General features: G+C 42.3%; 1 protein-coding gene across 4 annotated transcripts in view; it reads right to left on the bottom strand.

Annotated features, from left to right (window-relative positions):
• The window catches only part of NEURL1 (neuralized E3 ubiquitin protein ligase 1), a 148,226-nt gene that overhangs the window by 59,509 nt on the left and 62,474 nt on the right, over positions 1-26,243 (bottom strand). For 3 of the 4 annotated variants that reach the window (XM_050338941.1, XM_050338957.1, XM_050338956.1), the window contains exon 2: positions 3,461-3,702. In XM_050338941.1, coding sequence (XP_050194898.1) covers positions 3,461-3,702 — 242 coding nt within the window. Of the gene's footprint in view, positions 1-3,460; positions 3,703-25,864; positions 25,920-26,243 lie in introns of those variants that run through there. The other variant, XM_050338949.1, reaches the window with a different exon arrangement.

Raw genomic sequence — 26,243 nt, forward strand, 5'->3', positions numbered from 1 at the left:
CAAAGGGATTCAGCCTGTCAGCATCCAGACTAGGAAATGAAAGACCTAAGGATGCAGGATTCAACCTTGATGTGGAGCCAAGACAGTTCCTGCGTGCCAGTTGATGCATAATTGGTGTATCTGTTCACGCACTGAACCTGCAGCAAACATGGCACCACTTGAGATAGTCCTCTTCCATCAATGCCTTGGTAGCCCCAAGCAATTCCATTGTTGGCTGCAGGACAAGAGCAGAAACATGGATAGGTACCACCCACCAGATGTCACACAAAACTTGCTGCCCTTCTGTAATTTCTTGCTCTGCCAAACAGTAACGGCTCAGATGAATGGCAGCGTCAGAGACTGAACTGCCCAGGACTGCAGGACTTTGTTCTAAAAAGCCTGGCAGCAACCACTTGTGTTCCAACTTGGAAGCATAGGTTTTCACCAAGGGATTCTACAAGACATTTTCTTTGGGCTTCTGGATTCTCTTCTAATCACATTTGTAAATACTGTATTTTTCTTTCACATGCTCCTCTCCAAGGCAAATCTGAAACATGTGCCCTTGAGGGCACAACCATCTCACACCAAAGACATTCAAAGCCTATAGAATTCTGTTTTATAATTGAAGTATCAGAGAAAATAACTTAGGGCTCAGAAAAAAAGTTATCAGCACACAATTTTTCAGTTAAGGGAGTGCTGCTCTTTATGCCTATTCAGTCGAGCCAGGCACCTAAACTGTTTATATGAAACACTTGAGCACTGACCTCTGTCCCAGGAACCACGGAAAGCTCTTGCTTGAGGGATGGACACTGGGGTGGCACTAAAAAGGACTGAAGCAGATTTGCTATTTTTTTATACCTGACCAGGGTAGAATGGAATCGTGAGTGTCCCAAGTAGAATTGGGGTGAACAGGGCATGCATGTGACAAAATGGGGAAACATAATACACACTCTCCAAGAAGAAGCCTGGATTATTGCAGAAAATTCACCACAAGCCCTAAAAGCTTTTGGGTCTAAGATAAATACAGCCTCATTGTCATTTGTACAATTTAGTCTCTTGCCAATACTTCACAGCAATCACAGGCCGCATGAAGTAAATATTCATATGGTAATTGAGGCTGCACATGTTCCATGTATTAATCAGCACCTATAAACAGTTCTTAATACAGTCTGACCACAGGCAAACTAATATCCAAATTCAAATCAAGTATAAAGCCTGCCAAGAATTAGACACAGCTGGACAAAGGAAACACAGTTTTGCTAAAAAAGGCAATGGTTAATGATGGACCAAATTCTCTCTTCAGCAGCCACTGCTAGCAGAAAAGCTTGGGAGGTCCACTGGGTACTAGAAGGAAGGAAGGAGGAAAACACAGAATCAACACCCAAACTGCTAAACCATGCCTGCTTCCACAGATTCAGGCTCCTGATCTTTACTGCCTTGTGCCATCTTTGAGAACCTCATTCCACTCCCTAGCAATGCTCTGAATTACACAGAAGAAGCCACACTGGGACATATGTCTCTGAGGCTGTTTGACAGCCTATGTATTCCCATATTCCCAAAGCTGCTAAAAAATCTCAGAACAAAATGTGAGATACAATACCTAATAAATAGAATGAAATCTCCTTACTTCTTTCTTCTGTTTTCCAAACAGGGTTTAGACTTTACAGGACCTAAATGACTGGGTTCATGGTTAGCGTTTAGCTGGTAAGAAGATTTAAGATGCTGTTTTCCACAGGCACACACAGTAGCGAGGCAATTACAGGATGGACTTATCATAAAAGCGAAGATGGTCTCACATTTTCATCCATCCCTAGAGTACAAGTTCTGCTGAAGCCTGTTGATTACTGCCATGAGACCTTCCCACTGGAGTCAGCGGGAGCTCTGCTTATAAATCTCTTGTGCAGATTTGCATGCATATTCTTCACATATGTTATGCAAGCTAAAATCCTAAAATACACAGTCATAAACAAGTGTGAATTTCCAGAGATGGCTACCTTGTTTCAGAATGAGGAAGAAATAAATAACCCAAAACCTTTGCCTAAACCGCTAAATCCACTCAAATCTCTGATGGTGTCTTCAAAAGCAAAGTGATGCTTTTATCTCCTCCCAGATTGTTTTTGCAGTTGGTTGTCCAAACTGCTGGCCAACATGGAAAAAATCTCATTAGGCAATGTGAGTGAGTCCTCCGGGCTTCCACTGTGGATGGAAACAGAAGAGCTCCATGGGAAACATAAAAAACCTGTAGGAGGGATTTTCTACCAATGGACCTGAACCAGAAACCACGGAAATCTCTGTAGATTTCCAAAAGGAGGCATATTCCTTATTCCTTGCTCCTTTTCTGGCTCTAAGGGAAGAGGCAGGGAAGGCTGACTTGCTGCTGTAGTTCTTAGCACTCTGGGACCTCTAGCAATGGGTAACAGCAAAATCATTCAGACTCGGTAGCTGTATGATGAAAAACCTCCTGGAAAACTCCTGCATAAATGAAGGATTTGCAGTTAGATCATTCGTGCATGCCATGAACTAAAGTGGCCAAATAAGATGACCTACTTTGTGCCAATGTAAGGCATGAAATCAGCTAAGAACAGAAAAATGCAGTCCCACAAATTAGAGAGCATAAAGATTGGGAAGTATCTGTGGATGGAGTTCAAAGGGCCCCAAGATCCTTAAGGGCTAAAAAGTGCTTCAGTTCCTAAGGAGACTGAGGAATTTCTCCATGAGAAAGCAGCTCCTGATGCACATGGAGGCATGGTGACTTAAGAAGCTGAATTTCCTGTGCCAGTTGCAGCACCAGGAGTATGAATTCCATCCTCTGGGCTACCACAGTCAGGTGACTGATTCAACAAAGCAGTCAGCAGACAGCAACTGTGACTGCACTCACTGCTCCTTTCATCCTTTCATCCAAACCCTTCTGTTTTCCCTGCCAAGTGCACAAGCAAGCACCTTCACTTCCAGGTCCTTTTTATGTCTTGGCTGTGGAGACACTCACCTCCACGAGACTAGCCCTCATTGCAGCTTTGTTTACAGGAACAAAAGTGCTCCTTGGGGAATGGAATGCCTTCACTAACTCCTCAACCTCCCTCAGCCTGCCAGTAAAACTCCTCTGCAGGAAGGGTGCAAAGCCTAGAGGACATGTCGGCTAGGGAGATATTGAGGCTGCTGCCTTTCTAACTAATCAATACAGCCCTTTTTTCTTGCTTTTTCCAAGCAATCTCAATTTGATCTCTTGTTCTTGTCTAACATCAAGACAAGTGTCTTTGGAACACGGATTTCCCTTTTGTTCCCAGTTTCTACAGCAGTCTGTACCTATGGCTCCAAGAACCCCCATGACAGAAGCAGAAGTACTAATGAAGATCACAGATCTTTAAGGCCAAGATCTGACTACTGTGCTTTCCAAGGAAGGGCTAGAGATCTGCTGCAAGCACCAAAGCCTGGTACACTCCAGCATTCTTCACAGCAAAACGGGAAGGTATAATTTACTCACCTTAAGCCTGACTTGTTCATAAATAACAATGGGCCTGTTGCTGAAGGTAATGGCATTGCAGAAGCTAGCCTGGCGCTTCACCGCCTTCTGTGTTGTGTCCATGATGATCTGGGATCCCTTCGTGTGAGGATGGAAAAGCAGAGGGCTGATGGACAGAGTTCCACACTGTGGGATGGGGAGACAGTGCTTCTGCTTGTGGTGGCATCTGTGGGAGGAAGTTGAAAACGACCCACCAATGGAATCTGAAAGCAGAATGAGGAAAACAGGGATTCAAATCTGCTGTGAGTAACATGGGAATTTTCAATGCCAAAAAAAAAAAAAAAAAGCAGAGATACTTCAGAGAGAAATTATAGATCAAAGCAAAAAACTAGCCAAATCCTTACTCTGTAAATCACTGAGGGTTTCTAGAGCATCTTGAGCAATAAAAGACTACAAGGATATTGAAGACTTCCATCTGGACAATCTGATAGCACAGAGCAAGACACTGAAATCACAGGCCATCTTGAGGTCACAGACCAGGAAAGAACAAAAGAATTTGGTTCCAAAACTGGAGTAAAGCACACATGAAGTTGCTGTATCAAAGCTGTCACACTTAAGGAACAATCTTCCACTTCCAGAGGAATCCTACACAACTTGATCATTTCTCTCACACCTCCTTTGCAACAGCCAGTGATCTTTGCCTCCATGTGACTCTGGACACTGCCCTATTCACCCATGCTAAGTGCCAGTTCCAACACACACACTGCTAATTTATACTCAAGCTCTACTCAGCAGTAACCCACCTGGACTTCTCCACCAACCCTCATCCATTCTCCTCTCTCCTCCACTGATGGGAACCTCAGCTGAGATCCCACTTGTCATGAAGGCATTGATCAGCACACTATGATTACAGTGAGGAAAGCAAAGAGGGAGAGAGGTTATGAAGAAGGGAGATTACATCTTTCTCTAACCAAGACCCTACACAAAGACTGTAGGGTGGTCTGCACAATCAGCACAGCTTCGACAGCGCCTTTGTTAATGAACAAATGAGCACACACGTTTCTTTTCAACAGGGAGCCTGCAGCAGCTCCAGCCCAAAACAACCATTATACTGAACACAAGTCATCTGTTTCCTTTTCCTTGTGTGCACACACACACTACATTATGCACATATGTTTAGGAGGAAATACTCCTAGATTTGGAAACAGAGTACCAACAGAATAAAGGACTACTCTGTGACAGACTCAATGATGCAACTAAAGCAAATATGACCTTAACAATGTGCCAGTTTGTGCTGTAGAGATGTATGACTAAACACTATCCTTCGAACACACAAACGATAGAAATTAATTATGTATATTCTTCACGCAAATTAATTGCTCACTGTTATGTCTTTCTATAGCTACTATAACATAATGCTTACAAAAGCCTGGACCCTATTCCTCCCAGCCTTTTGGGTGGTCTTAGCTTGTAGCTACACAAAGTTGTAATGGTACATCATCAGAGTGAGTGTGAGGAACTACCAGCAGAACGTAAAATGTTGGTTTATGATGAGAACATTGTAACTCAACTTCAGCATCTGTCACTCTGGCCTTCTCCTCTTGTCTCCTTGTTGCTTTTTTCAGCAACAGTTCTGGACTTTAAAAGCAGAGCAGGGAGGTCATAGAGCAGGGCTGTTACCTTTAAACACTTTCATTAATGCTTTCTGGGAGAGGTGAACCAAATGGGAGTTATTTGATGCTAAAAATGATGTGGAATATGTCGACTTCCTTCTCCTGTTCCTCACACAGTGAGGAGAAATAAGGTGCAGAGAACCAAGAAAAAGTAGAGGTTAACCTGAGCAGGCAGGTCACAAAGGGAAACCTTTAGAAGGAACAGCCTGCACGAAAGGGAAGCTTGACAAGGGGAAGGTCAGGATGCAGCAGCTCACATGAGCCTGACCTTTTCCCTTTGGAAAGGTCACTGCTGACCTGGGACAGCGAACCCTGACTTTCCCCACAGACCAGACTAGGTGGTCAGAAGACAATACAAGCTGCAGCAGCCTCACAGACAGAATCTTCTTAGGTTACTGCCTAAGATGTATTTAATTTGAGGCTGTCTTATGCCTCCAAGAACAGGAGGTTGAATCCTTTCCAGTACCACTAGCTTTTTTGCAAACCAAGTACTTTTTTTACTACCACCCTGTGATGTTAAGCAGTTGAACCTCTCCGTCCCACTCCTAAATGCATCTTTTTTGGAGCCCTGTTTGAGAAAGCAGTGTCCCAAAAGTGGCACAATTATCCCTCCATGCACATCTCCCTCCCTCTTTGGTCTCCTGGATCTCAAGGCCTGAACAACATCCTATATACAACACACAATATACAAGGCAGCAATGGAAGTTCACAGCTTAGAAAAATGCATCTCAAAGCCTATTAGGAGTTTTCACCAGAAGTGCTCATGCTCTGCAAACATTAGGTACAATCTTAAAGGCTTGGGATTTCTAAATGTGCAAGAAATAACTGGATTTAATTTTTTAAAATACATTTTTGCCAGTTGAAAATATCTTGATAGGCACCTATCAGAATACCGTAAAAAATAATTTCAGACTGAAAACTAACTGCAAGGTATTTAAGATAAACTTCTTACAGCATGTGAAATAAGTGGCATTCAGAATTGAAAGAAACAGAAAAGAAAGCTTTAAGGCAGAGCCCAAAAACTGACACACAGCAGCTGATAGGAAGGACACATCCTTGTCTGCCTGGGAAGGCAGAGAGGAGAGGTCTGGGGTGGTGACAGAGGTACCTGTGTTGCAGGCAATTGGCAGTGAAAAGAGTGGACAGGGCAAACACCACACTATGAATGGAGAAGAGGGTTTCAAAATTGTTACATGATCAAACAAAGCTGACAGACAGTGCTTTATCTGGCAGGTGGCCTTACTGTATAAGCATTTAAGGGGAAGGATTTCACACTATAGGTGAGTGTGGGGAAAGCAAGGGAAACCCTGTCCCAGGGATGCATGGAAGGTGCAGCAGAAAAGGCCTGGCCCTGAAAGACCCACACAGACCTTCCAAATCTGGATAATTACTAGCAGCACAGAGAAAAAAAAATCAACTGAGAAGAATGCTTGTAATCCTTAGTGCTTCTTGAGCTGGACCCAGACTTCTGAAAATTATCCGTGAAATACAGTGTAACTAGTTACACTGATCCTTTATATTTGTTAAGAAAATTCAAAAGGAGAAAAGATAATGAAATTGTTGTGCTAGGCTTTGCAAAAGGATTCTTAAAAACACACTGAGATACAGTTTACTAAAAATAAACATTAGCTTAACACCAGTGGAAACTGGAAAGGGGTTGCAAATCTTGTTTTCTCACATGCAGCCTGACCCAGTGCACAGAAGAAAGAGAACCATAAATTAATGCAAATTTTCACTGCCTTTAAAAACATGATTGCTGTTCTTGAGGGAGTAAGTAATAATGTATCTCCAGCCTATATCCAACTCTCCCTGTGCCTGTATGATGACAACACCCTGTCAGATTGCTGTCCCCACAGTCGAGTACTCATCTCTGTATTGCAAGATAACCAAGAAGCAAAAGCAAAGCTTTCTTTCACAAACGATAGCCTTGCAGGTGTTGGGGCATTAGATAGAAATTAAAAGGGTTAATTTAAGAGCATTAAATCCAAATTATGGAGCATCTTGGGTTAAACTTTAGTGAATTAAGGAAGTATCTACAAGGTGGATCTCAGCCAGCAGGTCAGATCTAGCACTCCCATCCAAGACTCCAAAAGAAGTCAAAGCCAAAACATAACTTATTTTCATCTGTGCTATTTTAGCAGTGAAAAGATGTATCAAGAGAGTAGGTTCGCACATAGGGTAAGATTTTCCACGAGATTTTTCTACGAGACAAGAGGCAGGTGCAGACAGACCACATGCACATGAAAGGAGATAATACCAGTCCCTTTCCCTTTTTTTAATGACTGAAATGCAAAGCTACCTCTAAAGTAACAGATCTGAAAGACAAGGGTAGTTTTATAGGCACCTGGGATTAGCCCCCACACACCACCACCACCACCACACACACCCTCCTCACCCAGTGTAAAAAGCTGGAGTTGATTGCAGGATGATTTGCAATGGATCCAGCTCTAAAACCTGACTGATGAGTGCTGGGAAAGGAGTGGTTAATTTGTGAGGAGCCCTCTAACTGAAGAAGCTGAAATTTCATTTCATTAAGAAAAACAAAATAAATGAGATTTAAAAAATTACAGTAAGGACAGAGGACAGGAAAACAGGCCCAACAGCTGAAATCTGGAATAAATACAAGCATGACAGTTTGTCAGTGGCAGAAGAGAAGACTTACAGGGTTGTGGGAAGGAAAAGGCAAAGAAAGAGGGAGGGAATTTAGGCAGATTGGTTGAAAGACAGACTGGCTGGGATGTGGATTTGCTACCACTTGCAGTGGTGTCAATGAGGAGCAGAGATGTGTCCTGTTCAACAGTCACTCCTCGTGCAGAGACAACAACCTTTGCAGGAGAACCAAGCAACTACCTGAGAGTGGGGCTATTTTAGCCACATGGCTGAACATGGTCGACTTACAAGTCCCTGGTTACAACCTGGATGTGAGGCTTTACAAAAGCTCAGAAGGCAATGCTGAGGCTGAGCATCAGTAAGAGTCGGGAGTAAGGCAACCTTCATAAAGATTGAGAAAAGCAGATAAAAGAGCTGAGGAATAACAGGACAATAAGACCTCTGCTTTAGTTATAATAAACCTGAATTGTTTCTAATATTTTTTAAAAAGGCAAAAAAATCCAGACCAAAATTTAGGCTGGCCAAAGGAAATGTAAATACTACAGACAAGAGGTGGATCTGTTAATCTACTATAGGAAGGATATGGTTGAACTTATGTCTGTTGTTGAAATTACCCAGAGAGAGATAAGAAGAGCCTAGAGAAGACTATGCCAGATGAGAGAAGGAAGGTGAGGAAGACCCTTGAAATGCAGGAGAGGTAGAAGGAGAGGACAGCAGGGCAGGACTGAGCTGGGGAAGCAAACCCTCACACACACCATCCCCGTGAGGAACAATTCAGCTGACAGCACTGCGAGCACCTAAAAATACTATGCACAACAAAGATGGCTGATCAGGCCCATTTTTTGGTAAAGAATAGATGATATGAGAAAAGAGATGTAAATACAGTCCTATATTCACATAAGGCTGCTGAAAAAAATTCCTTCCCCTTATAAATGAATTTTTAAATTTCACATCTTCAGTAACAATGCTGTGTAATCATTAACCATCTCCTGGTCCCTAATTAGGCACTGTTTACTCAATGTCTCTCAGTGACGTGGCAGACCACAGAGGACAGTCATGAGACCCCTGGCACTGTTCCATTTCCCATGGGTGCAGCCCACCCTGTGCAGGCTCCCTCCTTGCCTTCTCCCCAGGGAAATCCCTGCCATAAGTCCTCTAAGCACATAAGGACAGTGAGAGCATAAGTAAGCAGCCATATGCTCCCTTCTGCCAGGTGAGGAGGGGCGGGAGAGCAGCCCCCCTGAAAGATGCTGGGCAGGATGAACTACCTCAGGAGCTGTGTCCCCCAAAGTCCAGCCAGGTCCAGGAAAAGGAGAGTGACATCCCTCCATCAGCAGCAGCCACTGCTCCCCACATTAGCTTCTAGCAGCTCCTCAGATTCACAGACAGCAGCAATTTGCATATGCCATATAATTATTTGGTTTTGAGAGCAGCAAGGCACTTCTGACTTTATTCTCTTCGCATCTTGGTGATTTTGCATCTTTATTGTTCTTACTCTGGCTTACTTAGACTAACTTACTATGGTAAATTAGATATTGTGAGTAGGAAATGAGAAGATCAAAGTGAAAAATGGTGCTCTGGAAGCATCTAAGATCTCTTTCTTGATTTAGAGCATTTTTGCTCTGCTGTGATTAGGTTGGCTCTGTCAGCAGTCTAACAAGAAATGTAAAAATATATTTATGTCTTTTAACAAAAGAAAGCAAGATTAAGTCCAGTTCAGTCTAAGATTTAGGGATGTTTCAAAAATTCTGTTTATCCTTCTCTTGCAAATGTGCAGTCTAGGAATCTTCTCCTTTGCTAATACCTGATGCTTCAGGAGGAGGAGAAACAGCTTGCCCAGGGTAATGGCTAATCTGTCTGTGCTGCAGATGGTGGGACAGAAGGAAATAAAAAACCCTGAAACTTTCCATGCTCTGTCCTCTTGATAATCCTTATCTTCTCAAAGATAAGCTGATACAGTGTTTGCTGTAAGGTGATGTATACTTTATAAATTATGTTTGCTTTTCTGACTCACTGCATTCATGAACCGCTTCCTTGCCATAGCTCCTTTTCCAGAAATTGTCCACTGGGATAAGCCACTGAATTGTCCCACCTCCCATAATCCCAGCTACTCATTTTCTAAGTATATATAGATCAGAACTATGCACATAACATGTTACACCTGCATTAACATTACAGAGATCCTCCTAATTTTTAATCATGTCAACTAAGCCCGAGTAGTTATTGGAGACGTTGAACTAAGAGCAGTGCCAGTGAGATTAGGGCCAACAGTCCCTCATCCCTCTCTAAACAGGTCCCAGGGTACAGTACAAATACAAACCTTGGATCCTCTTTGAACCAAAGCCTCATAGTAACAAACTGAGTGTTCCCACTGTAGTGCTAAATGCACGCTGCTTTCTCCCTTCCCCTCCCGCAATCCTGGGCACAGCTGAGATGAACAGCGAAGCTGCTGCCCCAGAGGCAGCCGTGTCTCACTGCACAGCCCACAGCCAGCAGAGCAGCCACTCTCAGAGGGTTCATGACAGTTCATACTGCAAAAAAGTAGCAACATAAAAGCAGAGCCTAACTGCAAATATTTTATGGCTGTGTATTATTTCCATGCACTACAAATCAGTGTAAAAGATGTTTTCTTCAAGGGGCCTCATATAGAGTGTGTTTTTAAAATGCATTCCCTCTGCTAAATATAAATCAGCAAGAGTTTTTGTTCTTCCAAAAGATTAACTAGCCTCAGTATTTTGGGATCTAATTCTGGAATACTTGTTGAGATGCCAGCATTCTCTTCCAATTTAAATACAGTTTAATGGAAAGTCTATCCTGGGCACATTTTCCATATACAGTGTAATAGCTTAAAAGCCTGAATATTGAGAGTTCACCAGAAACAGAAGTAACCTGTCAAGGTTAAACCTTATACATAATTTGTCAGGATGAGAAAGAATGGGGGAGCAATGGAGAGTAGGAAAATGCAAACGTAAGAGTGGTATCGAGACAAGCAAATGGATCTATAGAACCGAAATCCAAGAGATGGTAGAAATGGCATAGCCTACTGACAAAGCCATGCAAAGAAAATGCAAGTTAGAGAAGCTGTGGTTCTGAACTCAAGGCCTTGAATTTTCTTCGAGTTATATCTGTGTAAAATCAAAAATGTGCCTCTTGACTCAAGATGCTGAATTAGGCCCACATCAGGTTACTCCTACTGTGTATTTACAATATAATCAGCTAAATCAGGATGCTGTTCTTTACACTCCCTCTATCACCAGTGGAAAGAGGCAGGAATTATGTAGAGCATCTCTGAATTATGTGTGAGACTATACACTGGGGATGCAGAACACAGTGGTCAACAATCCCCTGTTGTTTCTGATCTCCCCTAATCAGAGACCACCTCTAATCGGGAAAGACAAATGACCCAGGCAGGAGACACCATCCTACCTTGCTCTTTCCAGAAACTTCAGCTCTGCTGAGTACTCTGGAAACAAGGCAAGTGAACAGTAACACTTTGGAATAGCACAGGCTCCCCAACATAGAACAGAAAGCAGGAACATCTCTGCAGTGACACCATTTGCAGGAAAGTGGTGTGGGTGCTGGACTTGTATTTGCAGGTCCAGGACAGAGAACTGTAGAAGGAGCCTGGAAAATGCTTCAAGACAGGGAGAGCACCATTCATCTCACAGCAAACTCTAGAGCTGCACTAAAATCTGAAAATTAAATATTCTTGAGATTATAGCTCTTTAACCCTCAAATACCATCAGTTTCTCAAAGCCACAAAAGGTTTAGAGACCAGCATGCTCCATGAGCTTTGATCAGAGCAAAAAGCAAAGAACTCCTTCCTCAAGAGCTCATGACTCACCTACACTGGGGATTCAGCATCCACAGCTGCCTTCACACCTTCTCAAATACCCATATCTATGCCCAGCACAGTCTTGACGCCCTCCTGCCTTATAGCAGTGCATGTTAGTAAGGCATAATATTCCTCTCAGTTCAGAAACGTTGACAATTTTGGGTTGCAGTTGTAAAATCTCCAGGAACTTTGTTGTCTCTTCTGCATGCTTGAATTTATTGCAAATATCACATGTGTATGCCCTCACTTTGATTTAGTACTTGAACAGGTCAGGATATATATTCCAGAGCCTGTTCTTCTTCTCCTCTTACCCAGCTGGAGTGTAGATTATGTTTATCATTCAGGACAACATACCATGAAGTTTTATGTAGTAATGCCATTTCTAAAGAATCTCAGAAGACAGAAAAAGATAGTTTTTTCTTCTATCATACATAAGATTTGCACTTGGAGCGTGCACTTTTTCTGCTATAAAACATCCATTTAGAGTCACTTAGAGAGACCATAAAGTTGGGTCAGTTTGTGCATAGTCTTGTTTATAAACACCATGCTCAAACCGTGCTTGTTTCACACTCTTCCTCCTGTAGTCCCCTGTTATTTTTCCTTGCTGGGTCTCTTGAGAGCATGCCTGCCAGGATCAGCTCCTTACACAGATTTAAAACTTAACAAGCACTTGTGAGTTGTAGTGATCATTTTCTGGAGCCCAACCAGCCCTTTGTCCAAAGTGCTCCCATTCCCTCCTCCCAGTGGTGTAAATGTCCCTCCTCTGCTGATGGCTGCCCACAAGCACCTCTGAAAGTTTTCCTCCAAACCCAAGAGCCAGCACAGCCCTCCTCATAGAGCAGCCAGGGGGCATCCCAAGTGACAGCACGGTGGAAGGACAATTCCCAGCTACAGATGCCCTTGTGATGGAGATCTTCCACTTCACAGTGGGAAACACTGGGAATGGTCAGACTTAGTCCTGTCTCTCTAAGGACAACATTGCTCAGCTGTGAGAGCAGGTCCCTGAATCTTTTGCCAACATTTTCTGGTGTTCACGTCTCCAGATTTAAGTAATTGCTTTTTCCTTCCTATAGACTGGTGGCTGTGGAAGTACCGTCACCCTGTGCATCTTTTTTTTTTACTACTTTAATTTCTTTCTGATCAACTGAAAACTCTCTTTTTCAGCATGAGGAAATTGCACTGCTCACTTTGTTGTTAGTTGGAACAGTCTTCAAACTATTTCTATCCACACTGGTTACTCAAATATCAAAGATTTTCATTCAATATAAAATCCAAAAGCAATCCTAAAGGGAATCTCTTTAAACATATATCTGCAGAGGGTCACCTGGCTGCAGGGTTTATGCTGCTGTGAAATGGAATATGAAAGTTCTTTGCTTACAAGAGGAAAAATGCACCTGAAATTCTAGTCTTGCTCCATACGGAGTAAACCCAAATGATATTGATTCCAGTGGCCTTTTTCCTGCTTTTGGCAGCAAATAAATTCTTATAGTAGAGGGTTATTAGAACTAGCAATTATTAATGCAGGTTAAAATTTACTATTAATTTTGCTATTTGGCCACGTTTAACATCCTCTTAAATGTTTCAGGACTACAGGAGCCAGGTATTTTCTTTTAATTCCTTCTTTCCTCTCTCTCTCTCCCTCTGTCCATTTCTCCTTGAAGAAAATTCACAGAACACACAACCTTCCTCCCTGCTTGCTTTGCCATTCCTTCCTTTCAAAAACATCTTCCTCATCCTCCTCCTCCTCCCTTGTCACAAGTATTAAACTTGCTCAGCCACTTCTCTCTTTCAGGTCTTCCACTTCCTTCACTGGCCTCACTTTACTCAGAATATTTCTCTCTCACTTAGGTCTATTCCTTTCTTTTATTTTTAAATGTCTTGCACTCTCCTGGTTTGTTCTCCTCAAGACAGATATGCTTCATATCTTCTCATTAAAAAAAAAAAAAACAAACAAAAAAAAAAAAAAACAAACAAAAAAACAAAAACAAAACAAAACAAACCCACAACTACCCATCTACCCATCTCCTGACACATAACATAATGATGAACAGAGGCTCTTCAGTCTCATCAGTTATAAAAAGATGGATTTATTTTGGTAGCCCACTAGGTAATCTGTCATGTATTCCTCCAAAGTAACTTGCACTGGGTACTAAATGAGGCTACTGTTCGCCATCAAAACAGCATTTTTTCAGGTGCATTGCTGGGATGAAAGCATGGGAGCTCCATCCATGACTGCCACCATTGGCCTGTTAAACTTCCAATCCACCCAGCAGAGCCAGCACGAGGGCCCAGACACAAAGCTCCCAGCCCAGTTCTCAATGCACAAGTAGAAATTATAAGCAAGAACTTTTGCCCAGACCACAAAGGACTCTGGAAGTGTTAACCACTACACCATTAAAATATTATTTTTTTTCCAGGCAAATAATTTAAGTACTGCTGAGGCAAAACCAGGAGAAAGGGCAACACTTCTCCCTTTACGCAAGAATTTGGCCCTCTACGCGCACATTCCTTCATTAATCTGCACTTTCTGTACCACAGTCACAAGTGGAATCTAAATTACTGACTTTCCCACTCTCATCTGGCTCTGCAGCACATCACTTGCACCGGTTTCAACACCCTTTACCAGTAAAAAACTCTGTTTCTTTAGGAGACCAGCACTTGAACCTGGACCACTAAATTAAAATAAGAAACTACATCACCCAGTCAAACCATAAAGTTACAGTTTATTTTAACAACGATAAACAGCATCTCTGGTGCTTATTCAAGAAAGAGTGTGAATACTATTCCACCATCCTTTCTAGCAATTCCCACGCCAGACCCACAAAATTATCACTTAACGTTTTGCTATAAACAACGGCTGGATTAGTCCGTACAGGAACTTGTTCTCCTTAGCATTTGCTGCAACAGGTCAGCCAGTAAAAGACTAAGGGTGTTGAGTCCTTATTGCCTGAGGACCAGAGCACATAGACTTGCTTGACTTCTTTAAAAGAGATCCTGCCTGCTAGCCACCTCCATCGTGCTGAATCTCATCAAGACAGAAAGAAGAGATGGGTCTTGCCCAGAACTGTTTACAAGCTGCATATAAGCAAAGAAACAGCAAATAAATGGGAGTAAGAGGAAGACAGCTTTGTAAGTAAAAGTGTGTTTCATCAGAATTTCAGTTATTTGAATGAATCTGTCAGGACATCTGCTATTCCATACCCATGGACAGTGAAATTCCTTGCACCTGAGGACAGCGGGAGGTGACTCCCCACCTCTTCTGTCACCACTAGCACATGAAAGAACTCCAGTCCTTTGTGACTTGTGTAGGCAAAAATACACTTCAAACCAGAAGCTCAAAGCCCTTTCATTACAAGCCCTCACAGAACCCCTCCAAACCTTTATGATTATTTTCTTATACTTGGGTAACAGAGGCAATCCCACAAGATATTTTGCAAAGGAGGATATCTCAATATTTCATGTGAGAGCATACCAAGGAAGATTTGAAATTGTGTTAACATCAGTGTGTACAAACAACAGAAAACTTCCCAGTTATTCAGTTTTCAATAATTTTATAATGCTGCAGACTTACTCACATGACCTCTCCTGACATAGATGACTAGTTGCCACTTACTGAAGTTGGGTAATGTATGGCAGGTGACATGACAGGAACATCATGAAGATGAAAAGATGACTCATTTCTAAACAGCTGAAGGGAGAGAGATGTGCTAGAAAAGCAAGATGGCTTGGAATAGGAACAACATGCTGTTTTGCAATTCATGCAAAAGGGCATTTCTGTGTATTGATGTATTGATAAGAGTGAGAAGAGGAAGAAATTCGATGTCACATGAGTCAGAGCACTGTTCCTGATGAAGCCACATTCATGGCATAATTGCCTTGAAGGTCACGTGGGAACAGTCTAAAGGGCTCAGGGGACTTTATTCTCTTGGTGAAAAGACACATATACTATTTCAGAAAAGCAAGGAGCAATTAGGTGTGGAGGTCAACTCATTCATCTAGTTTCCTTGCTTTTTTTAGTTTAAAAAATTGTGGGAAAACCTTTAGTCTTTCTTCAGATAAGGGGTACTTCTTCTGATAAGAAATATGACTGCATTTTTAATAAAAAAATTAGTACATAAATGCACTTATTTTTCTAAGCCACAGCTCTAAATTGTAATGTAATAAGGACCACACTGCATCCCTGACAGATGCTCCTTCCTGACATCACAGAAAGATGCAGCTGTTGAACTGGAGTCTGCAAATCCAGACCTCTGGGCCACAAAACATTTCCCTTGTTAGTTTTCTGCACCCAAAAGCAGATCCTAATGTATAATCTGAACCTACTGCTGTAAATACAGTATATGGAGGAAAACCACAAAATATTTGTCCTCAAACTGAAGTTATGCAAATCCCAAACTGCTACCAATCTGTATTTTTTTCCCAGAGGGTGCACTGCAAAATCTCTGGAGTACTGAAGGCCATTTAGGGTAATTTGCCCATACTTAAGCTTTATGACAGCTGCTCACACAGTACAACACACCTCCTTATGCATCATCTGAGCCAGTAGTGCCAGCCATGTATGTATCATAGAACTACAGCTTCTGCCACTCCACTAAAGACAAAACTGATACCAAGTCATAACTCAAGGGTTAAAGCACAGATTTTCTAAAGCACAGGATTAAGAGAAGATGAAAAGCATGTATAGCCTTGAATATATAGCCATTAAACCTCAAAATATTCCAGTTATCATATGCTAAAGAATTTCTCAGTCTCCGAGCAATTGCCTGTACACTGGTCAGTTTGAAGCTGCCATCACCTTGGGATGAGGCACGGCCTGGAGTCCTCAGGGAACAGCTTTGCTATAGGAGGACTCAGAGCAGAAAGGTCTCTGAGGGATAACTCGTGAGTGGGTAAAGAGAGCTCAGGTAGCCACTTTACAGATAAGGAGATGATATAGAAACATCTCCCAGCAAAATGGCTGAGGTTACCGGATCTCTGCTGAAGAGCATTGCAAGAGCTGCAGTCAGCTCTTGCAAACATGCTGAATTACTTTAACACTCTTTCAAATCTATCTGTAGTACATTTGAAGGATATTTCATTGCATTTTGTTCTTTCTGCCATGGGTACAGATAGCCTGAATGTTCCATCCTTTGTATGATAAATGCCATGGCACACCTGTATAGGAAGGATGCAAGGAGCTGCAATCACTGCTTCTCCATTTCAGGAATTAATTTCTAACATCATGCAAGATCTTCTATTGCATTCCAAAGACAGCCCAGCCCACTTTCCTACCTAAGCCTCACTGCTGGAAGCTATGCACAGAATAGCTGTGTACACTCTCCTTACCAAGGAGAGTAAGACCACTTTACAGTTAGTAACCATCCAAAATCCAAGCAATGAGATACAAAGACACAGTATCTCCCACCTTTGCTCAAGCAATAGAACCTTCGGCTGGTCAGAAAGGAGACAAGTTTGTCCAGGAACCCTCTCAGAGCCATGTTGCTTGATCACGGTCTTTTTGGCCAATTTTGCAAAGCCACTGATGGAGGGATGGATTAAGAGTAGAAGAACAGCAACTCCTACTGTGCTGCAGCTCCAGTTCCATGTGAGATGGACCAGCATCCATCAGGACTCCCAAACTTGCATTCCTTCTAAACACATAGCTTCACTTAGAGTCATAAAACAAGAAGGCAATATGAGTTATAATGTTTTACACTTCAGAGATGAAAAAAACAGAGGGTGGTATTGAACTGATTTAGGATAATGAGAAAATAAATTAAGCAACTCTCCTTTTCCAAATTGCAAGAAATTCATAGCATTGATGATGCCTTTGTAAAATGAATTAATTTTTAAAGCACTATTTTATATTTCATAATCTGATTCTATTTGGTGTGCAAAGACAGAAGTCATTTTGATCTGGGATGGTTCAGCACATTATAGGCACCCATATTTCCATCTTCCAGAGAGACTTTTTTCTTTTAACTTTTTTTTAATCTCAGACTCTTTGTAAGATGCCATTTTTAACCTTTGAAAAATACAAATTCTTAACAACCCTTCTGTCTTCAGTCAGTCTCCAAACAGCCTTAGAGAAAAGTAAGGTTTTATTTAAAGTACTTTTAGTTGAGGCAGCGAATATCAGAGATAGACAGATCAGAGATGAAGCTGTAGCTTTCAAAACTCTCCCCCAAAAGCCCTTTCGCTTCTCTGCCAGCAAAAGCTAAAGTAAATGAAACATTTCTGTCTTTCTTCTGACCGAAAGTCTCGTCTGTGGAACAGAAAATAAAATCCAGGATTTATTTCATTCCAATAAAGTATCATCCTTGCCACCAAGTTGCCATTTGTCCCGTTTTTTAACGTTTAATTTTTCCAAGGCAGAAAAAGTGAAATCATGGAGACATCTTCCTTAAGCAAAATACATTTACCAGAAATCTTCTTTACTTTGCAGGAACCAACCCACAGCATGGATCACATTTACGCCAGAGCTGTGACGAATGCCTGTTGAACTGCAGCACTTAAACCACTTGCATTTTGAACAGCAGTTTGTCAAGTGATACTAATTATTCAGGAGGTCTCTGCTCCCAGAAACATAAACATTTCTTTTCATACCAATCACATTTTCTTTCCCATGTGGTGTTTCCAGCAGAGACTGAAATTAAAATGGCTTCTTTGTGTGTCATGGTGTGGTTTATTGCTCAAATCCCCCTCCACTCTTGCAAGTGGGGGATAACATCACACCTGGGCTCTGCACAGCAACTTCCCATCCTTGCTTTGTAGGCAGAAACCTCCACTCTGCAGGTGGGGGAGCTCTCCCAGGCTCAAACCCATCCACCCTTCTCACGGCTGCGCAGTTTCCCTGTGGCAGACAACACCAGGTCTGGGACTTGCAGGATCACTTGACTTTCGTAAGGCAAGCTAAAGGGAGCTGTTGCTAGGGAGCACCACGAGGAAGAGAAAAACAGGCTTTTGCAGGAGTCCAAGTCAGAAAAAAAACACAACCAGTCTCCAGACCTGCCAAGGTGCAACTCAGACACAGACACACGCTTCCTTCAAACTCCCTCCTGCCTCAGTGGGCACTGTCTGGGCTCTGCTTAAGCCAGGCCACAAGCCTCAGAATTTCTTGAAAAACACAACTTCAGTCCCGCCCTGGTATCTCACAGCAGGTCCTGCTTTTGCTGACAAGTCTACTGGCCAAAAACTTCCAATGCTGTACCCACATGACGCCACATGGCTGCACAGTAAGGCCTATCACGAAGAAAATCTGGCAGTATCAGCCAGAAAAAATTTCATGAAATTGCAGGAAGCAACCCAATGTCTTTGCCAGCAGCAAGAATAAGCCTGCATTTTCAGAGCCACACTGAGCCACCTGCAAGTCACTTGTGAGAGCTTTTTTGTTAGGGCAATCAAAGATGGGAACAGCCTCTGCTAGCCAGGAAACTGAAGCACAAAAAGAAGGTGATTTTCATAGCAAGGGTCCTTGGTTTATCTCAAAGGGTTCTCATGAAATAAATGATTTTAACTTGATGGAGAGGGCAAGAACTTCAGATTTCTGCTGATACTGTCTGTTGGGAAGGTAACAATTAGGAGCACACTGCTTACATTCTGTATCATGTTCATGAATGTATATGTCTCTTAGTATATACTCATTTTACTATTTTCCCTTCTTCCTTAAAATAAAAGTAATATCGAAGTTTCTAATGAGGAAAATATGTTCATGCATCCGATCAATTATCACATCTCTCTTTGAACTCACTCCCTTTGCTGTGTTATCAGGCCCATGGTATATCTCAGATAAACCAAAGGACTCCTCTTCCTAGCCCCATCAACTGCAGTCACCTTGAATGTTATTTTTAATGCCAACAATCACAGACGGAGTCAAGAAACAGGAATCCTGGTGAGACTAACTCCACAAGAGCCACAGAGAGAGGGTGGCTCTGACTCACTTTGGACTCATTTGGACTCAGATAAATATATTTTCAAAGTAAAACACTGATTTAGAGGGGAGTAGACAGGAAGAAATAACAGGGATCAACCCTAGAGCAAAGTACAGCGATCCACAGGGCTGCAGCATACGCTCCAGCTGTGGGCACGTGCACGGCAAGGCTGGTGGCTGCCAGCCACACTCCTGTAGCCTCGGGGAAGCTGACCTTCAGCTTGGTACCCTGCTGTGTCATCAGTGATCCCTGACCGGTACTGAGAGCAAAAAATAAATCCATTCTTTGGTTCGCTTTCACTTTCCAGGAAACTCCCTTTCCTTCAGGATTAACAATTTTTTAGACCGACCTCGATGCAACCCTCTGCATGTATGGATCTCATTACTGAAAAGTTCTTTATTAAAACTAAAGCAGCCCTATCAGTTTTGAGCTTATATGTCTAGAGATCACCTCTTCTTAATTCCTGCTAGATGTCAGCTATGGTAATTATATTTGTTTAGAAAATTTATTTTATACTATTAACAATATGAATCTTCTGGCTGGGGGAGTACTTGCTTTGATTAAGTACATAAATGATTCCCTAGGACATGTTAGGGCATCCTACAAATCTTCCTCAAGAGACACCTGATGCCTCTAAATTAATTGAATGATAGCTAAACATATCACCCATAATTCTTAAGAAAACAAGCAAGGAAGAGGTGAAGAAGGACCAGAGGTAAGAATGCATTCATATAGAGGAGGGAAAGAGCAGTCAAAGAGGAGACAAATAAGATAACAAAATCTGGCAAACAACATTCAGTCCCCAGCTTCCATCAGAACAGAGCATCAAGTTGACAGGAAAGTTAATGGGAAAACATCACAAGAGTAAAGGACAAAATGAGAACAGGAATGCTCCTTGCTCTCACCATTGTACCAAGATCCCTACACTCAAAAACTGCCAAAACTAATGAAAAACTCATTTGCCTTTCACAATAAATACAACAGTTTTCAAGTATAATTATCCCATAAAATCCTTTAATAACCCATAAAACCTTTATACACAGAAGTCCTACACACCTTCTTTTCAGAAGTATTATCAGCAGTCGATGTACTTTATTATCAGTCACCTTGGGACGCTGGCAGGTGACCCACGGGTCAAAGGCCCAGAAATAATCTCTGAAAGTCCCACTTTCAGCAAATGCCAACACTGCTTTGGCACCCTGCCCAAGTCTTCTGCACCAGTTAATCCAATCCTGAACAGGATTAGTTCCTCATACACACATACACAGACTCTTTTGCTTTCAGTGCTATACAGCAATTGTGCTGAAAGCGGGGAGAGCTTAGAAATCACCTTTTCTTCCCAGTCCTGTATTAGTACTCAACAAGCAACTGTCTGCAGAATATGGGAGATGTTCACCCCATAGTGGGGCTGGTCGCATCACCAGTCACTCCATCAAATGAGAAGTTACCCCAAAATCTAGGCAATAATTTAGAGACAAGAATACAAAACCATACTAATTTGCACAGAAATCTCACTAGCAGCTGATGTTGTCAGGTCTTCATTTTTTCAATGTTGTTGTTTCTTATTTCTTCTTGGATATTTGAAGTTTTAATTAGGTATAATATTTATATTATTAAATGGTAATATGTGTACAACAGTGTGCATTAGAGAACAATGCTGTTTAGTGGTATTAACTGCAAGGGTAAACTGTGGTATTTGGAATGGCTGCTGCAGTACAGGCAATGAATATACTTAATGAGAAACAAACCGTGGAGCTGATTTCAGCACTTGCATGTAGATATATCATTCACCACTCTCCAAGGAACTAAGAAGAAGATAAAAAGAGAACTCTATAGTGCAAAGTAAAAGAAGTTGCACACTGTAGCCATTTTTCCCTAGGGAAATGGCCTCCACCCTCTGCTGTTCTCCAAAGTACTACAGCTCAGCAGCTCTCACTGGGGCTGAGGGCTTGCACACAGCACCCAAGTGTCCCAAATCTCCTGCCAACACATGTGAACAAGACCCAGAAATTATTCTCCAGGAGAACAAAATGCGGAGAAAGAACCATGTCAGAGCTTCACACCTCTTTTGCACAGGAACAAATGACTAGCCAGATGCAGGAAAGCCCATGGAAAACAAAATCCCAAGGAAATGGGAAATTAATCCAAACAGCCATCCAAAAGCCTCTTGCCATGCAGCACGGATGGAGTCCTGCTATACCCTAACTCCTGCTTCCTTCTTCCTTTTTGCAGCACATAACTGTGGTTACATTGCTCATCAGATCTATGTACAGGTGGTCATGCATAATACTTATATGTGATCCTCTGTATGCACCACACAAAGACACAGGAGCCATTCTTATATTATATTCACAACTTACAGAGCTTCATCTGCAAAAAGGTTTAAAACTCAGCCATTTAAACTGAAAATCACATCTGTCAGTCAGTCCCACCTTCCGGGCTAAAAAGCCGACATGCTCTCACTGGGGACTTCTTTGCAATTACATTGATGCCATACAGTCACAGTTTGGAAAATGTGATATGAGATACCTTTTCCCCTGCTCCTTGTAAGAATGATTCCACAGCAAAACTCTGATGCATGTCTGTAAGTAAAACAAAACTGAAACAAAGCCCTGCCATGAATCACTTATTAGTAATTACGACTTGTAGTAAAGACAACCATTGAGCAAATGTGAAAGTATGCAGACTCACATATAGTAATTAAAGCAAAAGTGAAACGAAGTCCTGCAATGAGTGACTTATTAGTAATTATGACTTGTAGTAGGGACAGTTACTGAGCAAATGGGCAGATATGCAGCCTCACGCCACCTGCATGTGAATTAACCTACACTGTACACACTAGCTAGTCAAAAGCCCTCTGAAGAGATGTGTACATATTAATCACTATCCTCTGTATGTCTACATACACTGAATCCCTCTCCCAGCACAACACAGCAGCCTCCTTGGCTAAACCATCACTTTGTGTTAGTTTGGTTTTGAGTGAAAGAGAAATAAAAAATACTCAGGTGTTGCTTTTTTTCCTTAGACAGAATCTCTTAGATTTGACCACCTAAAAGTAAGAGTAGGACCTTCCACAAATAGCAGCACGCTCATGGCCCTAAGGAGGAACTAAAAACTACTGCAGCAGATAACAGCTGTATCAAACACATAAGAGCAACATAGGTATTACGACATATGCATCTATTAGAGATTTGTTTCAAGTATAATTAACTAGCAAGTAGTCTAATATAATTACTTAGTAAGCTCTGCCCGTAAGTATAGAGTCATTCCTGTAGAAACCAGTTTCAGATAAACTACAAGCAATCACATTAACATTTCCTGTTTAAAACAGCAATAAATACCTCACATATAGATACCACACTTTAAATAGCAAGTAAACATCCCGTCCATCAGGGTTGTGTTCCCTTTTTGAACTTCCTAGTTCGATTTTTCTTCTCTCTGCATAGAGTGCTCTGGAAAACACACCATGTACTTCTTTGGAGGTGGTGGGAAAGTGAGAGGGAATGGGAAAGAGGAGCAGAGACCATGTGCCAAGCACATGGACACAGATGGAGATTGCATGAGTGCACTTAAACCCTGCGCAGAGAAGAAGAGTCCCATGTCCCCATCAAGCCATCACAGGTCTCCTTTCAAAAACAAAGGTGCTGCCTTTCATGATGCAGGCACACCAGAGTTTGTTTGGTAGGGAGGAATGAAGTCAGAGGTGGGTTTCTCCTGGGAAGCTCAGAAAACTGATGCTTCAGTGACCCTAGGTGAAGTATTACTTTTCCTCCTAGTTCCATCAGTGGGAAACTTTCCTTCAGGTGACTCAGGGGCCATTCAGCACCCATCAACTCCATCATTAGGGCAGATAGAATAGCTTTCCTCCCATATATCAATGGGAAAGCAGCATTTTCACTTAAGGAGATGCGTGCCCATACGAGTGTGCGTGTACCTCAAATAGGATCAGCACAGCACCAGCTTGCAGGAATTCACACAACAGACCTGAGCATCAGTCAAGTCCAGGGACATCCACCATCACCACACTGACCACACAACCCTGAGCATGATGCATTACCCACCCATAGCCTTCCTTATGCCAAAGGATGTTGAGACCCCTCTGTCCAGCAGGAATGCTGCATGACTTGACTTTGCTGCTTGAAAGCAGATCTGTGAGTGAAACAGGGTAAAATGATGCCAGGTGTTCCTCATCATGACAGTATCTATATGGTTGCACTTCACTACTACACACCTAGAATCATAGAATTTAAGATTGGAAAAGACCTCTAAGATTAAGTCCAACCATTAACCAGCACTGCCAAGTCCACCACTAAACCATGACCTTAAGCACCACTTTTACATGCTTTTTGAACACTTCCCAGGGACATTGATTCCACCACTTCCCTGGGCAGTCAGTTCCAACACCCAATTGCCCTTTCAACGACAAAGTCACCCAATCTAAACCTACCCTGGTGCAACTTGAGATCATTTCCTCTTGTCTTATCACTTGCTGCTTAGGAGAAGAGGCTGACCCTCACCTCACTACAACCTTCTTTCAGGTGATTGTAGAGAGCAATAAGGTCTCCCCTGAGCCTCCTTTTCTCCAGGCCAAACAGCCCCAGCTCCCTCTGCCACTCCTCATATGACTTATTCTCCAGACCCTGCAACAGCTCCATTGCTCTTGTCTGGACACAATCCAGCACCTCAATATCCCTCTTGTAGTGAGGGGCCCTGAACTGGACACAGCACTTGAGGTGTGGTCTCACCAGTTCCAAGTACAGGGGGACAATTTCTGCCCTGGTTCTGCTGGCCACATTACTTCTGATACAAGCCAGGATGCCATCAGCCTTCTTGGTCACCTGGGCACACTGCTGGCTCATGTTCAGCCAGCTGTCAGCTAACACCCAACCTCTGTCCTTACATCAGGGCACACACAGCTTTTAAAAATCACCAACCTCAGTTTCTTTTTTTAAAGGGTGCCTCCCTCAAGAGCCACTTCAGGAGCTTTAATCTCAATTAACTTTTCTGACCCTGTCAAGGCCAGGGTGTGCCCCGGCAGAGGCAGGGACCCCAGCACACTGCTCAGGGCACATGTCTCAGGGAAACCTGCTGTTTCCCCAAGACCAGCTCAGCAGAGCCTCAAGCAGCCAGCATGTGCAGTTATCTCCTTATCTGAGCTAATTTTCAGTGAGTAATTAGGTGCTTGTGAAAATCCCAGCCCATCCTTGACTCATGGAGGACATAGATTATTTACCTGTGATTTCTAAAAACAAAGGTTGTCAACCTCCAAGGTTATCAATACAACTTCTTTCAGTATCATTACTTTCATTTTCACAATTACACTTCTAAAAAATGGATACAGTTTCTGTTCTCTTTCCACAGTTATTTTCTGAAACAGAAATATTCAACAAAAAGATGGAACTGGAAGGACAGTAGCCACAGACAAACCACAAGTGCAGATGTAGTCTATTTTTGTTAAATGTGCTCTTGTAGCGTGATTATTTTTTTATATAATGCAGGTCCCTTTTTTCTTTTTTTTTTAAAGCATCACTGTGCTGAACAGAGAAGTGCATCACCTCTGTATACAACACAGCCTGTAGCCCCTCTGTATGAAGAAGAAAATTTGAGTTAATTGCCCACATCACCTCATTAGTCCCCCTCTTCCAACAAATAAAAATTAAAGAGAAGCATGCTTGCTGGAGTAGAATCGCTGAAAGGCAGAAGTTGCAAGATTACTGTGCAGTGCACTGCCAGCTGCAGGCAGGAGAAAGCCCCAGCAGGAATGCCAAACCCCTGGCACACACAGGAAACATATAGAGCTATTATTCTTTCACAGACATTTCTTTTTTTCAAATTCATTCAAATAATGTTTCAAACAGGAAAAGGCACTTACAATCAGAAGACAACAACCAGAGCTCTCTTTTTTTTTTTTTTGCATTGACCCAACAGTACAATTCTGCATATTGCACATATATCACGAGATTAGGGAAGTAACAAGATCAGGCCACAGAAACTTCAGAACACAAACGATGAACAAATAAAAATCTCTTTTGAAACAACCTACTAAATATCTTTAGTAGAGTCATCTACTTCCTAACTATGTCCATTTGTTCCTTAAACTATAGGGTTTGGACTCAGTGGAAAATATAGGAAGAATCAGGGCCGTAACATGATATTCACAGAGTAAATGTATATACCTCATGCATCTCTGTTCAAAGAAAGGATACGAGATACTCCAACCCCACGTGATGCTTTACCTACGTCTTTCATATCTGTGTTTACTATTGTGACAAGGAAAAGGTCTCTGAAAATACACTCATATCTCACTAAACATGAAGAACATTTACGACGTCCAAACTTAAACAGAACGCATCAGAGCAATAGGCAAGTTTAATATTAAGGAGTGCAATATTCTCACAGAAGTATTTATGGCATGAGACTTGCTCAGGCAGGGACATAGCTAATATGGCACGTTGTCTGTAGCTTCAAATTCTTTTTTAATGTTGGCCTATGCAGGGTATTCCAGTCCCTCTCCAGCTCCTTCCTCTCCTCCGCTGTACATCACCCAGCAAAGGCAGGGACTGGACTGCACTGAATAGCCTCAGCTTCATCAGTTCAAACCAACGTTCATTCCAAACCTTATCAATTCAGTTAAGAAGAAACTGCTGCTGGAAAGGAGAAATAAGGTGACTGTTCTGAGACCCCGCTCAGGCGCCTGGCAGTAACCTTGCCCATCGCGGGCCCGGTGTTCCCGGCGGGGGCTGTCACACAGCGCACACGGACACAGTTACTTTCTC

This window comes from Myiozetetes cayanensis, unplaced genomic scaffold (genome assembly GCF_022539395.1).
Source record: "Myiozetetes cayanensis isolate MyiCay16 unplaced genomic scaffold, myiCay2020 scf10, whole genome shotgun sequence".
In the NCBI taxonomy this organism is placed as follows: Eukaryota; Metazoa; Chordata; class Aves; order Passeriformes; family Tyrannidae; genus Myiozetetes; species Myiozetetes cayanensis.